Below are 19,005 nucleotides of genomic sequence, written 5' to 3'. Positions count from 1 at the left end.
CCTGTGGTGTTCAAGGTGAAAGAATAAAGCACAGAAAATGAAACATTTACAACGATTCCTACTTCCATGCTATAAAAAGAACTCCCTTGGTCTTACATAGAGGGTGAACTGTAGACGGCTCTTCTTTGCCTTGTCAACATGCTTTAATACCAGGCAAGCAAAGAGACTTCAGCTATCATCTGTACAAAGCCATTTAGGTTAACTTCATAAGATATTCACTCAAAAACAATATGCACTTTAGTTTTTATAAAGTACATCTGTAAAAAAGATTTCTATATTTTAAACTGAACAGAAAAAAGTACACAAGTCAGTACACTTGTTTAAACAAAACACTTTTCTAAATATATTATGAGAAATTACCTGTAAAATAACCCTTAAGAATGCTTACCTTGCTAAATTTACCACAGCAGTTAGTTCTACAACATTTTTATTAGTGGTTTTACCTTAGCTGTCTTGGGGTTTCAACATAAATACATTTTGCTTTACTGCACTTGATATTGAGAATACTGCTGAATAGTTAGCAGACATTACTAACCATTTCTTAGAAACTTATGGTAGTACAGCAACCTGTAGTAAAAGCAGGTTAAAATGTGAAAAATTACATTTCTAAATTTAAAAATGTAATCTCTTACATACTCAAGCTGTATACTGTATAAGCATGCTATCTATATATTTGTAGGTTACCAACTATATTTTTCAAATCAGCAACACCTGGCCAGCAATATTACATTTTACCCCCAACAACAGATAAAGCGAAAAGGAGCTGTACAAATTATACTTTGAAAATGAATAAAATGCTGTGATTGCACCAAACAATATAATTAAACAGCATAACATAACCTGTGTTCTTCTAGGTAAGCTTAGATGTCTGCACATGAATACCCCAGGTATTAAAAGTCTGTCACTCCCAACATCTCTCCAGATTTCGTTAAGTTTTAAATTTGATTCAGAATTTATGAGGGGAGACAACTGAAATAATTAAAGTCTCCAGTGTGAGGTGGGGATTAGAAAAAAAAAGATGACAAGACACTTACTGTACATAATGAATAAAAAAAGACATAACAAAGGAAATAACCTTTTCAGCTGTTCCCAACTGGCTTACCTCAATGTACAACATAAGCAACTGATAAAGCTTTACATTGAATAGCTCAGCTCTTTACCTGGAGAATTTTATTATTCTCTTCATAAGTCAACTAGCCAGGAAAACTACAGCTTTTTAGCTCTGTCAGCCCCCAGGCAGCTTTCGATCGCTCCATAAACACTGCGAGTATTATAAATTACAATGTCAATATGGTCACTGATAAAGACTTTAAAATTGCCAATAATTCTGCTTGTTGAGAATTTTAAATCTACTTACAAATGGGATAAGTTATTGTTTTTCCACCCATGATATTTTACCTCCCATCCAGTAAAATAAAAGTACTGTATATACTAACACCTGGCACAATTAGATTTATGGTTACTTTTGAGATTTCAATGGTGGGAAGCAAAATAGCACAAACACATTCAAATCACTTTTGAGACATTGGTATTACCAACAATTTGAAACTGATAACCAAGTGTCATTCATGCTGAAACCATTCTAATTTGCCTTAAACATTTTATACTTCTATGACTTTTATAGTACATCTTTTTCTTCCTGTGTGCAGAGAAAAACTGTACAGTTTTATTGATGCTTTCTTTTCTTTTTTAAGGGGCTTATCTCATTTGAGGGTGAATAAGTAGTGCGGCTTGTAACTGTTCTCAGACTTTTGAAACAGCAGAACACCCCACATCCTCTCAAAAATCATCCTCTGCTTACCGAACATGAAAGAGTTGGGAGCTGAAACTTTGAAGACTAAAACGCTGTAATGATCCATGGCTGAGATCTTGCAGAGAGAAAATCCCTTACACCTATCCCTGAGACCACACAGCAAATTCTGCCCATTCTTTTGGCACGACCCTGAAGAATAACATTATCAATGGTTATATCAATTCAGAACTCTAATCTTCCAGTGATTGACTTCTGGGCTAACCAGATAGATTTGAACCTCAGCACACAGGATAATGAGGTTAAAATATCAATACATTTTTTTACTGGGTAACCAAAACTTTGGATAAAGTGGAATAAATGTTTACAAATGACCTGTCACATCCATTGCTTTGACATTACTTAGGCACATTGGAGAGACAGTAAAAGTACTTGGCCATTTGATTTCTTTTTAGATGAAAATGCAGGTGACAAATGAAATTCAATTCAGGTTTTATGTGGTAACTGTGTAACAAAGTGCCACTGAGTACATTCACAAATCCTTAACCAGTACATCAGAGTAATCAGAATAACTATCGGGCACAGAGGACTAAAAAACCTCTAAAGGATTTACTATTTATTTCTAAATTACTTAAAACAGTTTATAGTTAAAACCTGGATGACATCTCCTGATATGTCAAATGTTATGAAATATGAAATGCCTCTGTGACATAAAAAAAAGAGTTGAGCAAAGAAAAAGCATATTAAAGGAATTTCAAAACTGTATCTGAGGCATCCTTCACTTTTACAAAGGTAGCAATCTAGTTGCCTCTCCTGCTTTGTTTCCTTCTCTGTGTGCAGTTTACTGCCATCATTATACCAGCAGAAGCTTTCTTAACTGCTGTTTTAATTACTAGCTGTTCCCTTTTCCATTTACAATGCATTTGTATCGTGAGAAATTTCAGCCTACCTAATGAATGCTATTTGCTGGAATTATGGATAGTATTGCTCTTGCCTCTAGGAACAAGTACCACAAAACATGTGATTAGAAGCTTATAGTGACATGTTCAAAGCTGACTATTTTTGCAAAATCTCTTTATTCCCCACAAAACCTACTTATTTCAGTCTTCATCGAAGGTCTTTCTCCTGTGATTGTATGTTATCCTGCTGTATAATAGAAGAAAATGACAGAGCTTCATATGGACCTCATCAAAATTCCTAATAATATTTTATCACTTTTGATCATGAGTCCTACTCAACTAGTTCTGCCTGCTCTTGGTAAAAAAAGCACTGACAGTACGCCACTGATGTATTAAACTTGACTGTTCTCTAGGAAACAGATGCCATTTCAGCTGTCATTTCATATATAATCCTATATAAACAGATCTTTTCTTATTAAAAAGCAATTAGAAAAGAATCCATTATAAGAAACCAGCACCATTACACACAATTATTTCTTTTTAGGGTAATATTATACTCATAGTATAGTCCATCTGAAACACAACAGTGCTTATCACAAGTGGGGGACAAATGTAAAAAAGCCATTTTATCTGGAATATTTATTGCTACTGTAAATAAAATCCAGTTATTTCAACAGATGGTGTTTTTATTTTAGAAATATTTCAAATTAAAATATGAAATTCTGCAATCTATTGCAGGTTAATCTGTTACAGATTAGGCCTATTTTCACTAGATCACAACTCCTCTCTATTATTGTCATTGATGGGTTGAGACAGGAAAGTGAGAAAAAAATGTTATACTGTATATCTACACGCACAAACCCACTCAGTAAATGAACTAAAGTGTAACTGCATTGGCTCTCAGAAGTTAGAAAAACAGGGCTAAAGAGCAAGCTGTTTTATTAATGAGCAATATGTCACACTATTGGACATCTAAAAAAATTCCCGAGCGGTTTACTGTGAGAGCTGCCCTTAAGTTATAGAACTAGTTAACCTCATGCCAATCACACGTGACTGATTTATTAGGTTTCTGTGGAGCCCAAGGGACAAATACTGTTTATAGAATGCTGTTAAGTATCTTAGAAATGACCCGAGCTCTATGCGCAACATACGGCCTTATTTATACAAGTTTAAGCAATTCCAGAAAATTTGAGTAACATTTCAAAATTGTACGACAGCTGAGAATTAAAAAGGCAAATCAGGCATGCTAACAGTTATGCTATTGTATCAAGCTTCAGATCATAAAATATTTGGATAACCAACCATCTACCAGAACGTCTAATTGTGAGAAACAAACTATTTCAAATTCTAGCTTGAAATGTCTGGATTATGACTCAATGAAAGAAGAATTCAAAGCCATATTTAGAAACAGTTAAATAGTAACAATGCAGTAAAATAATAAGAAACAAAATGGGACCATCATATCATACCTGCAATTTTCCTGGAACTATGAAACATGAACAAATAATCACTATTCTATTAAAACAGAAGTTTGACATTGATAATGAACAGGGATTTCAATATTTCACAGATATTTCTTTCCTAGACATTCACTTACAGTACATTGTCCACTTTGTCACTAAGCTGTAACAGTCTAGAGGTCTATCATCCTTTATCGCAGTAGTGATATAGTAATAATCTTCTCTGTCTACATGCAAATTCATATATACTGATAGCTTATCTTTAAGCCCTTACCGCAGTCTTATATTACAACCTTCAGCAGTGTCAACACTACATTTTAATGGACTAATTTCAATTTTCACATTATTTCTGAAGTGCTACTTAATGTTCCAAATCTATTATTGCAAGACACCAATCACCTGTCTTAGTTCATAGTAGTCAGACATACACGCAGAACTACACTGAATGCACAAAGAATCTGCGCCATGCTTCATTTCATAAGTCATTTACTATAAGGCCATAGTGGCTAAGGTTTTATGAGACTGACCTTTTGTAGACCCTTGAACGGCTAATAGGGAAAAAGTTGTGCCTCACATCATTAAATATTCTTGCAATAAATGGCATTTTATTTCTTAATTTTATCTTCTCTACATTACACTATCACAGAGGTAATTCTGGACTGAATCCATTTTGTGTTGGGAACAAGACTCCCCATTACATTGCAGTTTGAGCCATTTCAGGTTCTACAAGCTCCACAGTCTTTTTCAGTTTCTACAGATTGTGCAGAAAAGCAGTATGACTTTTTTATATATATTATGTTATATAAAAATTACAAAACATAAATCAAAATGCTTGAAATCTTCACATACCGCACACACTGTCCTTATAAAAAAAAAGTGAATATTTTTGACTGAAAAAGATGGATCACACTGTTCTACAATGGGATTCCTTTTCACCTCTTGCAGAAATAATTTGTTAAAAAAAACAGCATTTTTAACACTACATTTAAATGCTGTTACTTTCTTTAAATGTTGTGATCAACTACTAAAGGAAGAAAGCACCCTAGTGACTGCAGAAAAGGAACCTTATCTCGATTGTTCTTGATTAGTTATGGCCACATATGTATGGACCACCAATATATTATAAATAAAAAATACAATACAGTACGACACAATCACAGCCACGCCTTCTTTTAAGTAATCATTTTATTTCAGAATCAAATTCACATGTGAGAATGTAGGATCTTCAATGTAATTTATGCAATGAATATGACTGACAATATCTTATCCAACAGCAATACAGTAGGTAAACATCTAAGAGGATCATATACCAGCATTATGAAAGATGGCAGGATGCTTTCATCTGTCACAGGTTAGATCAACTGAGCAAGCAGCCCTACTATACATTAATCAGATTCATTTCCAAACAGTGAAGAAAAAATAACGGTAGATCGTGGATAGATAGATAGTGTAGCTTATCAGCGTATACAGTACGTAAGAGCAAGTTTACGAACCTTCCAGAAGCTTCATGAGAGAAGAGTCTAATTTGTTAAAAATACAGAGGAAGAAATATATACTGTATGGGACTAAATATTTTAGAGCTAGAGCAAAGCCAACATTCAAGAGTATTCATTTGCCCAGAATTATTACAGGATACATTCAGCTCCTCTTTCTGGGCAAACAACACTTGAGTTACAAGATTTGCAACATCTCAGACAGTGCAGATGGCAGAAGATCTAATGGCAATTCTCCCACTGCATGCTTTGTTTGCACAGTAGCCTTCAAAAAGCAGTGTGCAATTTGCATTTATAATACATAAGTCTTCTCACACAGCAAGCACACCATTCTTGGTCAAATCACAAATCCTGGTACAACACTTAAGTTTCGCAAGCCTCAACAATTTAATTCTCTCCTCATTGTTCCCTCTACTCCCTGTCTCTAGTCCTCCATGAAGACTGAAAGTTGCATTTTCTGAATTAGGTTTGCTCACTGTTTGCAGCTGCTGCATTTTACAGGTAAGCTGCGCCAGTAACCATGGGGTTGCCAATGGATTAGGATTCTTATAAAAAAAAGGATTTGCCATTAAAATGCAAGGCAATTCTGACACACCAGAGAAGAATAAATGGTTAGCTCAGAAATCATATAAATATCCTTGAGTTACAGGATAAAAGGGAATTCATCTAGAGAAATATGTTTCTGTGAACTCATATTTCTGATGCACAACTTGTTAAACTGAAAAAGTTTTTATGGATATGAAAATATGATAAACAAAATATTATTAAAATATAGGCCACAATGACATTTCTCCCTTCTCTCTCAAATTGGAAATCCAAGAATGAACATTTACAAAAAATCAATACAGAATGTGTGCTCAGTGGCAAGTTTGCACTGAAAACAATTTGCTGAGGACACACAACTGTGCAATAAAACATACCTCTAACAACTACCCCAAGGATAATGTTTTAAAGAAATATATGAACTGCTCGTTTGAAAAATTATGCAATAACAAAGGTAATAACTGATATTTCACAGTTATTATAAAAAGTCCAGAAAATACTTAATAAAAGATCTGTAACAATGTATATTTAGGCACACTAAACAAGAAATTTCCTCATAGTTATTATTTTTAATTGTTTTGTTTTACATCTTGAAACTCTGTTGCTATGCAACTAAAATGTTTTTGTGTATTAATATTTAAATGTGGTGAATAATACAGAAAGTTTAAGAAATAACAAATAACAAAAGGCAAAATAACACTCCCTGTTACTAAACAAAACCAAAAAAAGCTCTTTAAACAAGTAGGCAAATTAACCTAAAATAAGACTTATTTTATGTGAAACAAAAACAGATAATTAAATTTATTTTTTTTGACAAAATGAGAATATTTTTACTTTAAAAAAATGAAGGTGTCATTTCTTAACCAGGATAAGCAAAGAACAAGCAGGAAAAAAGATATTAAATTTGAAGTGTGCAATTACTGAGGATGACAATCTGATTAGCTTCTGAGAATACAGTGATCTCATTGCCAGTCTAGCAACTGCAATACTTGATTAAAACCATGCCGGCAAATGTCAGTACCCGATGACCAGCTAAATCAGTACCTGCCAAATTCTAAGGATAAAAAATGTAAACACCTTTTACTAGTGTATACAATTACAAAGATTTTAGATCTGTTATATAAAGGAAATTCATTTTTGAGTGTAATTCGCAGTACTTTTACCACTTTCGACAACCCACAAGTAAATTCCTTCAATAAAGCAATGCAACAGCCTTTTCCATTGGTATGTTTCAGCTGAATGGTTGCCAAATTAGCAATACTGTGCCTGTCTGAAATACCATTAAATTTACACACTCTGCTTAACTAAAAAGAATGATATCTACCAATTAACCTCCATTTCATCAACAGAGGAGGATTATAAGATCCTTTTTTTCCTGAATCTACTAGCCAAATTAACAGGAAAAAAGAGGAAAGATTTGATCAATGAAACCAAAAACAGAAAAGAATACAAATCTACCACAGCCACAATGGAAGACCAAAGAGAGAGTAACCTGTAGGGTTCTAATTAAGATAATTCTTTCTCTGACCTTTAAAGCAATAAATTACACTGAACTCCAATAAACCACTTTCTAACAATGACATTTCCTGTTCTAAGAACAAAACAATGTACTGGAATGTCTCAGCAGGATTGTCACTTTCTTAATGAGAAGAGGCTTTAAACTGCAGTTGACACTATGATTTAAGGTAATCTGATTCTTCCAAATACTGCAATAATAAGTTCCAATGTGTCGACAAAGCAAAATATACATATACACTGTACACACTCATTTTTATCAACATCTCATTTAAAGAGGAAAGAAATATTATAGTCCCAAAAATGAGTGTTTCTAAGTTACTTTAAAGACAAATACTCCAATGTTGTAGTGGATAAAATGATATGCTAATATAAAGAAAATGTATTACAATATCATCATACTTCAGCTAATCCATCTTCCTTATCTAGACCTGCCTGCCACATGAGCCCACCCACTGTAATAAGAAGCCCAACCTAAGGAAGCTCCCTTACTGCTAACCTTGTAGAGGCGTTTGCAGATTGAACCTTATACGCCAGACATCGTTCAGACTTGCGTTTTGTTGCCAATAGGACTGGCAGCAACTGGTTGGACTTGAGTATCCTTAGTTTGTCACACTCCTGAAAATCCTGGAACTGGCCAGGTGTCTGGAAACTTGAACTAAGCTGCATCACTCCCATCAATACTAACTGGGGGCGTGAACATGAAGCAGATGAGTTGATGTGATTCCCGCTGTAGTTGTAAGGGGGTTACGGAGATGAACAGAGCTGATTAGCAATGTTAACCTCACACTGAGGTGGGAAGTGTAATTAGAATAATAATTGGAGATTCTGAATTCACAATTAAAACAAAACCTGCCCTGAACCACGAACAGCACCACTGGGACTACTAATCATAACACTCTTTAACAAACTACACTTTAAAACCCTCTTCCCCAGTGCCATGCTCACAGTGGAGGTGCCATCACTTTCAGCTCTCCCTGATGGAACACTGGGAATTGAACAAGAAAGCATGTGCTCTCACTGTCGGCATGTTCAAATGACAACCCCGCCGCTATTCCAGCAGCAAGATGCCAAAGTTAGTTGCTAAACTTTTTTATTCAAATCTTATTTTAAGAGGCAAAATAAACTACAGTAGTTTCTAAAGCCTACTGTAAATGTTACAACGAATTAACCCCTCTCTACTGCAACAGGATCACAGAAACACAGTACGCTATACTGCAAAGAAAGATCTTAGTTTTTCAATTATGAACTGTAAACACTTCCTCTATTACTCTTAAAAGAAATTCTTGTAGACGTGGTTTTTTTTTTAAAGGCTCTGGTTATTTTCAGATGAACAAAGCGTGTTGTATGACTACATTTTACAAAGCAGACGAACTTGAAGAAGAAAATGAAAGAACTTACAGTATGATATATATCTTTAATACATGTATGTATCATAGAAAACCTAACAATACTAAAGTCTCCTCTCGCATCATGCAGTCAGTCCACCCACTGAGGGACAAGAGGGCTTCCCGCCAGATTTATAGAAAGTGAGACGGGGCATTGTTATTCTGCATACAACGCTGTGGATAATCCCTTTGTTTACTTCCTGCTCTGTAGACCGTCTTCTCCAAGAACACAGTACAGTCCAATGTCATGCTGCGTCTTTGGAGTGTGTCTACTCCACATGAGATAAGGTGTTTCTACAGATTCCAATAACACCTGCCAGTTGGAACTACTGTACTGTTAAAGCAAGTTATTTTCAGAATTAACATTTTCTTTGCAACAAAGATGTAGAATCCAGAGCCATGCAAAAGATTTTTTGGTATTTTTTCTGCTCTTTTTTTTCCCCCCACACTACTGCTTGATTGCAGTAGTGGCAATTACATACCGATCTGCTCATTGTACACATCAATACTCAATGCTATAAAAGAGGAATCTTTGCAAGTGCTGGCAAATTTATAAAGAACTTAAGTAGGCTGCAATTTGTTTCTAGTTCTCTCATGCCATCCTGCACTTTCTGTGAACTGACAGCAGTACCAATTTAATAATTGACAGAATCCGGCTCAAACACTAGCAAAAACACATGTGCACAATACTTTACAGAAAAGTCACTGGAAATACAAGATTTACTGTTCAGTATCAGCTTGTACACAACTATAAGAATGAGTTAGTATCCAATATGAGGAAAACAACTGTTTCAGCAAAATGCATTCATATAAAATGTGTGCTGAATCAGTAATAATCTAAAACCTAGAGAGTTTACAGTGAGGTATGGTTGCATTTTTTTCTCTGTAATTCTTTGAAATAACCAATGATAAGTCGGAACAAAACATTTTGTTTATGACATGCCATTGCATAATAGCAATCCTTTAAGTACAAGAAATCTGTTGAAAAGTTTGCCAAGATTGCTAACGGATTTCAGAACAATAATTAACATTTCAAAATACACATTAACTGTACTTTCCATTTTCTGTCCAACATTTCACACTTCTTGCATATGAATAATAGCCTTTGTATGAGATAATGATTACACATCAGGCTAAGTTAAATCTTGAACTTAGGTTAAGTAATTGGCATACAGTATACGTAACTGAAAATTCAATCAGTCTTTGAGAAGCTCGCTATTTTCAGTGCATTTTGTATGCAACTCTAAGAAGTAACAAAGACTAAAAGTCTCTCATCAATCTTTCCAAAAAGATATCAAAACATGAGTGTTGCATTGTATAGTTACTTGACAACCACCTAAGTAATGGGAAAATATTCCTTAATTTGCATATTTTTTCTTTAACCAAAGTTGGCATCTAATCCTCATACAGGTATGTAAATCTGCTATAGGTTAAACTATGGATGATATGCCAGAACAGATTGCACTTAATGACTGTTTTGCTTGTTATCAGCATTAAATGTTGTCCCAGGGATGGAAAAAGTAATTTTCACCTATAATAAGAGGCATGCCAAAAATGATGAGCTGTTTTCTTATCGATCCATATTGTAATTTGATGGAATACACACAAGCCTGATTTTCAGTGCATCTCGATACACCTGTCCAATCTGTCTAGCTGCTTACTGACGCCCAAATCGAATGTCTTGTAAGAATCCTTTGAACCACAGATAGTTGACACTACCAATCAAACTCTGCCTGACATGAAGCTGCTCTCCAAGCTTTTCCCTACAGTCTGCAAAAGATTAGAAAGTGCTATCCAGTGTGTACCGAGACCCCTGCTTCCAAATTCCAAATTGATACAGATAACACCTACCAAATCATCATTAATACGCACAGAAACATATGCATCTTCATTTATGCATACAGTATTACTGTAAATTAGTTTATATGTTATCATTTATCCATTCCAAGAAGGTTACATTTGAGCTTCAGATTTAGGCTTCAGATTTAAAGTGTGTATTCTGCATACACATATACTGCATACACAAATTACAAATTGCATGCAAATTACAGTAAAACAATGCAATTATTATAACTGATGATTGATTTCATGATCTTATTCACTACTGTCAATATCAGATGCTGCAGTCATACAAAATACAGCCTTCCATTATTGCTGTTTGTTATTGATAAATGCAGGGTACAAGGCGGGGCTCCAATGGGGGTCTAACTAGACAGCATTTCTTTGAAATGTAAAATGAAATCAGAGCTCCTGAAAAAAAAATACAGAAATGGGAAGAATTTTAAAATCCACACAGAAAGCAGCCCTTCTGGACTTGAACCCAGGACCGAAAAGCTATGAGGCAATAGCCTTAACTATGATGTCATCTTGTTGCAGGTGTAAAAAGAACATCATAAAATTGTGTTCTAGGAAAAAAATGAAATATTCAATTTTCCATCACACTAATTAATTTTTGTTAACCGAATACTTTATAGGAACTGGTAACCATCTTTAATATGGTGTCTGAAATTAGCAAAAGGTGTTTTCTCAGTTAAAAACATATTGCAATTAAGTACAGTTATATATGTAGCATAAAGGCACAGCACATTTTCATAGTGAATTATGCAAGTGAACTAATAGCTACATCTTTTCGGTACATTAGAATGCCATTAGGGCTTAAAATTACAAACCAAGAAAACAATCTTTAATGCAACCTTAGTCACGAATGTATGGAGCTAGGAGTTGGAGAATGGAAGTCCTGCAATGGCTTTTATAAGCGTCTTTAATGCAGAACTGTGAGACGGTAATGTACCATATTCATGTAAAATTAAATTAAGACTTTGTACTCATGCTTTTGAGGAAAAATGACACCGAGGCAGAAACCTTGGCTGTTATGCCAGGACATAATGACATACAAAGTAATTGAAGGTGACCACTGAGTTGAAACTAGTTTATTTTAAAACTTTAATATAGCCTTGATTGGAAAAGGCAAAGCTATCACTGCAATAACTTAATGTTTAAAAATAAAATCAACAATGAAACCCTCAGGGGAAAGAGATGATTGTTATTTCCTTGGCAAAGATATTAAAACATTAAATTCTCAGAAAATAAGACTTAATTTCACTGACAACAATCCCAACACCTACTGTACCAACATGTCATGAAAAACATTACCTAGAGGGGAACAAATACGATTCAGATTCAAAGTTAACAAAGTGACTAAAACAAGAAAAACAAAACACAAAAAAAACTGATCCTTTAAAAGAACACTTATGGGAAATTTAACATTTTAACCTTGGAGTTTATTCCTCTGACAAATATACAGCACCATCTAACACCAACTGCCCCTTGTGGTGACCACTGTCAAAATAAGTCATCAGTCCAGTGTGGTCAAGTCCAAGCACTTCTAAAAGCATTGTCCGCGTTGGGAATATATTTGTATAGTTTCAGAGCTCTCTGTATCTTCTTCTCAGACAACAAGAGAGGACACGACAGTATATAAGGAACAATCTTCCCATTAAGACTACTATTCATCTGTTCTGCTGAACAATTTGGTTTCAACCGATATGTGATTTTTAACACCTTATTTCTTTAAGGGCCACTCCTAAATCCTAAAAAGATTCCTAAAAAGTTTTTGTCATGGGCCAGGGAGGCACTATATTGGGATATTCTTTTTTTTTTACTTCTAAAGCTATCTTCTATGAGCCTCAGAATTAGAATGTCGGATAATAAATAGTTGTTTTCTGCAACAATGCTGTTTGATTTATAAAACACTCTGCATTTTTCATAGCCAACAAAGTCACTACATAGCTATGCAATTTGCACAGATAAGGACTTTCAATGTTTTTCAGCAATAATTTATTTTCATGTTAATTCGAGTCCAACAGGCTTGACATAACACTTGATCAGACACTTCTCATTAGGAGTAAGAAAAAACTACTGGCATCCAGCATTGGTGATGAAGCACTCAATAGCTTATATCATGCTTCCAGCAGCGATTATCTCTAAGTTTTATTTTAAAACTAAACAAACTGCAAAACACTAATTCTGTGGATGCTGACATAGCTGACATTGTGAAGACGCTAAGTCAATTGAACCAATCTGTTGTGAAAAAGCCAGTGTTTCAGCAGCCCAGTGCTTTAGTGTTTAGTATGGGTAAGTCAGTTATAATTCTGTATGCTACAGTGGTTGACTTTTTTTATTGAGCAGTCTGCTTCTTACCTTCACAGTAAGCTGTGTCCCCACGGAGCGCTGTGTACCCACTTTTGCATTCGCAAACAGCTTTGGTATCCAAGTTTTTGCACACTGAATTTTCCCCACAATTATGTCCTTCGGCACAGAAATCATGGCCTAAAAAAAATGAAATGAGCTTTAATTAAATGACTTTCATCTGCTGCTGTGCACAAAACACTGCCCTACTTACCTTCTTCAGCCCATTTTTAATGTAGTAAAACTGCTTGTCCCTTTAGATGGGCAAGTCTTCACTTAATGTGCACCTGATGTCTGTCTTTTATTTTAAGAATCGAAACCAGTGAAAACAAGTATCTAAACCTGAAAACAAATTGAAAACGAGTGTTCCAAATGAACATGTTAAGGACTTGATACAGTACTTTAAAATAATCTTTCATTGTTTAGGCATAATTGACACTGTTTATTATACTCTTGTTACTGTTTGTACCTTAATAGTTTCTTCAAAACATCAATGACAAAAGTTCATAGGACTAGTTGGGAGACATCTGTATAATAAAGGGCAGGTTTAGGGATTCAATGTGTGAAAGCTGAGCTTTACTCAAGCTGGAATCTCCATATTACTTCCATTTAACATTTCATTCTACTGTATTAACATTCTATTAACACAATTGTCTTATTTGTAAGGGGAGAAAATATTTAAACCTAATTTTAAATTACTAAACACTGTGTTACATACAGTATACTAGCTTTCAACTTTATATTTTTTTAATAAGAATTGCTTTCATTTCTGCAATGTAGGTGTGTGATTATACTGTATGTCCATCCTCAAGCGCCTGCAAAGGCTTCAGATTTTCTTTCAGCTGAATTCAGGGACGTACAGATATAGTAACTTCTCAGCAATACCCAATTGCACAAGGAATATCCAATTCAAAGGGGAAAAAAGCCCGTTAATAAATGGCACTTTCAAAGTTCAAATCAAAGGACATACGTAAAAAGAATTGATAATTAAGAAAGAAAACTCATGTTCAGAGATGATTAAGCCCATGTTAATTAAGCACTGATCATACTGCCTAGTCTAATAACTTCCATATTCATTCTTTTAAATGCTATAACTTTAATCAAGTCCCTGCTATTTCACAATTATTGGAAGCTACTGTGAAGTAAAAGTACAAAATGTGATGTTCTAAGCAAATTCCTTATTACATGCTCTATGCTCCAGATATGGGGCCTAACCTCATATTCCAGGCCTTCACTAGTATAGTATATGGCATAATAAGAACTTAACTCCAAAACGCAGACACTGTGAGCTTCAGAAAACAGGGTTCATATGAATCCACAAAATTTACATTTTCATTTACAGGCAATCCTAAAACATTTTATCATCAATTTTCAAGCATTCATATTCCAAATTTTTATTATTAATTATTTTCATTTCAAGTTTTTGTCAGTCTTTTTAATTTTTTTAAAATATATTTCTTAAATATTGCTTTTTTTCCCCACCCAGTGTTCTCCACTCAAACAGGGAGTATGCTGCAATACTAATACAATTAGCTAAGGATGAAAACCAATCTGTCCAATTATTCAGCCAAAACAAAAATAAACCTCTACACAAACAAACAGATGAAATGGCTTAGAATTAAGATACATCTAAAATTCAGTGCTCCTGTCAAAGTCAAACCAGTTGAGAGACAAATATTTGCAGTACGGCAACAATCAGCCAAATCTGGCTGTCCAACCAACCTTTGCAAACGTTACAGCATCTGTTTTCTGGCAGTATTTGTTCACTTTCTGTACAGTTAACAGCTGGGCAGTTCTCTGTCACTTTCACCATGATTCCATTCTGTAGTAAAAAACAGACAATGCTAAAACATTTAATCAATTTCCTAGCATTCATATTCCAAACAATTTTATGTATTATTTTTCATAAAGTGATTTTTTTACTGCATGTAAAAGCAAAACAGGTATGGTAATTTACATTTGAGATTAAAATGCATTGTACTTTACATTTACAGTATCTTAATTTATATTTTTTTCACTTAAAGACAATGAACTATTATTGGATTAATTCATTAGTTCAGCTAATTGGAACATCATTAAATAGAACATCATTCTATTTATAGTACTCTAAAGGTAGATGAGAACATCTTGTTGCTCTGTGAAAATAGCAACAAGAAACTCTTCTGCTGAATGTTCATTGGTAGTAACGTGTCATATTATAACTTTTAGGGTGGCACAGTGAAGCAGTGGTAGGCATTGCAGCCTTGCAGAGCTGGAGCCCTGGTTTCAATTCTTGGGGTGCTCACTGCATGGAGTTTGTACTGTATGTTCTCCCCTTCTTCTTGAGAGTTTCTCCCAGGCGCTTCAGCTTCCTCCCACTGTCCACAGACGTACGGTACAGTCCACAAACATAGGAGGTTAATTGGCTTCTGGGAAAACTGGCCCTGGTGTAAGTGTGTGCATGTCTAAGTTTGTGTCTGTCTGTCCTGCGTGTGTCCCGTTCAGGGTGTACCCTGCCTCGTACCTGTTGCTTGCCGGGATAGGCTCTGGCTCCCCCATGACCCTGTACTCGATAAAGTGGTCAGAAAAGAGATGGATGGATTCTTTTTTTAACATATACTAAATACCATCTGTATACTTTCAGTAAGAATCTTTGAAAGTTGTCCTTTATCACCTGCTGAATAGTACTTTCACTCACTCTTTCTATCAAATACTTACTGAACAGCTGATTGATGACAGGATCTCTGAACTGCTAATCACCGATAAATACAGTTTTAATTTCTAAATATAAAAATCTTGAATAGGAAAAACAAGCACTGAGAGTGATGTTAATTATGTCTACTTGTATTTACATTTTTTGAAGTAGGCATCACTTATTGCTTTTGTTTAGTTTTTTTACAGCTACTGGTTCTCTGAAGGTGTCAGGTTCTTCTGGTAGCTGAGGACTATCATATATAAAGGGGGTTGTGACCCTTCAACACAGCCACCCATCACTCTGTTTTCTTCATGGAACCATACACATGAAACCACAACACCCTGTAATTAATGTTCTTGTCATCATAAACTACCAAGAGCTTGACAATTCAAAAGATGTCTGCTTGTTGTTAATTCCTGGGTCAATTAAACAGCTTAACACATCAGAGAGGTTCAAAAAAAGTGTAATGCTCTTTCTGAAGACCTGAATAGTGCCTTAGATACACAGCTCTATTAAATATAGCCTGCTCAGCCGAAGCTCATGGTGGTAGGACAGGAAAGTTAATTGCAGCATAATTGCTAAAACCCACGCCTCATCTACAAATGTAAGGCACATCAGCAGTGACAAGAGCATATTATGTTTATTGGTGGATGCAACTGTAGCTTTGATGATAATGCATCAAGTTAAATACAGAGGATTCACTACCTCAGCAGTTACTATAACAAAGTGTACATTTTCTGATGAATCTCAGACAGATATGGTTCAAAAAACACTTATGCAAGTGACCTTCAAAAAGCCCATCCTCTGAATGTAAATGTTTTCATAATGCAAATGAGACAAAGACGGACAGGTCTCATTAGCCTCTGCACATACGGTAGTGTTGACGATGTCACTCACCAAAGACTAACCACCACCACCATAAAAAAAATGGTGCAAAATAAAAAAGTTGTGTGCAAGCATTGAGAGGAAGAGAAATCAGGCCTCCCATCATTGTTTTTGTAATAAACAATATGATAAGTAACTACTCCACTTAAAATCTTGGAAAAAATTGACTGCCACACAGAGAGGAGGATAAACCAAACAGGATAAACCAAAAAATGTGAATACATAAAACTACAAACTACAGAAATGGACAGTATTAGAGAAACTAATAATTATATGTACAGTATAGCAACAAAATAAAGGCCAGTGTTAGACAGTACTCTAGATATAGACAACAAAGAACTCTGAGAAGATAACTGCTATCGAGTACAGAAAAGTCCTCTCTGCTGTTGTATACAGCACCATAATGATTAATTTAACACACATCAGCTAATATTCTGTTATGGACCTCATTTGGTATTATTCCATTCTCCAAACTTGATATACTACTTTCTTATTTTTTATAAATTACATACATTATATATACATAATTTTAAATATCACATACTGTTAACCAAGAGACTGGTGCTATTAAGTATAAATTGTGAAGTCTCTTGATCTTTATCAATGAAATATTTTATATGGAGTCAACTTTCAACACTTTTTCCCCACAAACCCAGACTACAGTATGTTTCAATGAAATTCAAAGGGTTGTACTTTGGCAACTGTAGCTCCAACAGCTTTTGCAATCTTAATAGAATATCTGTACTCACGCTAAGAAAGAATGATTATAGTTAAGGCCATTTCATGAATACAAGACATGAACAGCAGAGGGAAGAGCAATGAGGACCTGTAATAACTGAAGATACCTGCAAACCACTTATCGCTATAGTGGTTATCTGTTTTCAGAGCATGAAAGCAGCCTTTCAAGAAGTTAATTTACTGTTCCTTAGACAGTATCATTTTTTCACCATTTTTGCTGTCCCATAAGACAGCAGCTTGTAATAATAAAAAATAAAAAATTGTATTATTTTTAAGGGTATCATGTATTATGAATGAAGGCATTAATCGCCTACGACACACACATTCATTTTCCTGTGATCCAAAAATAAGGTCAGAGGGAAAACCTGAAGGTCGAACATAATAAAGCCTCTGAGGTGTCTCGAATATGATCCCTACTTTAGAAATGCGATTGTTGCCCACGGTTTATCAATATAAATGTGAAGCATTAAAACTAACAATGGTCACTCACATTAAGTGACTTAATTCTGCTACTTATAAGTGGTGAATATGAATAAAGTATAAAAAGTCCATTTCAGTCATCCATTTCTGTAAATGTATTTTCTGCAGAGAGTTAATTAAAGTTGATTCCGCAGATTTTCATTTCAATCAGCCAGTCAGTAAGGCTCCCATTACAGTTATATAAAAAAATGGATGTACAGCTCTTATCCTACAGGTGAACCTTTTTTAATGGACATTAAGGCCTGTGAACAACAATTAAACATTTGGGACAGTCATAAAAATTAGAAAAAGAAAATCATTACCTTGCATTCTCTGCAGCTTTTTGTTAACACTCTCTGCCCCTCAGACAGCACTTTTCCCAAAAAGGTACATCGCGCTGCACAGACATACAGAACCAAAAATTAAAAAGGCAATTAAAAGAAATTCTCAAATATATCTAGTACATCAGCAACTACAAAAATTAGAACCAAAATACTATGCTGCTAGATACCAAGGAACAAAAGATTTTTATTTTTTTATTTCTGAAGCTTTTTCAACGCAGCGTACCACATTTTAAAGTTCTCGCATTTCATTCTCAAATGCTGAACTGGGTTGGGTAGTTTTGCACTAGTTATTATTTTAACATCATCCATTGTAAGGTTTAATAGAGTTGGGACCGGACTAAATAAAAACTAACAATAACAAAATACAAATGCTCTGCATTAAAGTAGGTTTCCATTTAATAGAATGAAGAATTCAATAGAAAAACACCACTGAGGACTGGGTTTGTAATTGGAGATTACAATCAGGCTGATTCTGTTTTATTTGAATCTAGTGAGAATTCCACAGCTAGGAATCAGCATCTGTTCAATCAACAAGACCAGAACAGTATTTCTTAACTTTCAGAATATTCACTTTGCCTCCCAGTCATCTATTGTAGTACATGCTGAGAATTTTCTATCAAACTAACCTCTGAAAGGCAATGGTTACTTGTCTTTTTACAGAAGAACAAA

At 34.8% G+C, this 19,005-nt stretch overlaps 1 protein-coding gene across 1 annotated transcript in view; it reads right to left on the bottom strand.

The window, feature by feature from the left end:
* LOC148819555 (protein kinase C-binding protein NELL1-like) overlaps window positions 1–19,005 on the bottom strand; it is a 164,859-nt gene that overhangs the window by 84,987 nt on the left and 60,867 nt on the right. Inside the window, exons 10-12 of the mRNA XM_088934521.1 lie at window positions 18,316–18,389; window positions 14,959–15,058; window positions 13,249–13,377 (exon numbers count right to left, since the gene is read on the bottom strand). Coding sequence (XP_088790647.1) covers window positions 13,249–13,377; window positions 14,959–15,058; window positions 18,316–18,389 — 303 coding nt within the window. The remainder of the gene's footprint in view (window positions 1–13,248; window positions 13,378–14,958; window positions 15,059–18,315; window positions 18,390–19,005) is intronic.

The sequence above is a fragment of the Atractosteus spatula genome, chromosome 16 (assembly GCF_055471065.1).
Source record: "Atractosteus spatula isolate fAtrSpa1 chromosome 16, fAtrSpa1.hap1, whole genome shotgun sequence".
NCBI classification, from domain to species: Eukaryota; Metazoa; Chordata; class Actinopteri; order Semionotiformes; family Lepisosteidae; genus Atractosteus; species Atractosteus spatula.
The sequence above is the reverse complement of the archived record's forward strand: the minus strand, read 5'-3'. Positions and strand labels throughout refer to the sequence as shown.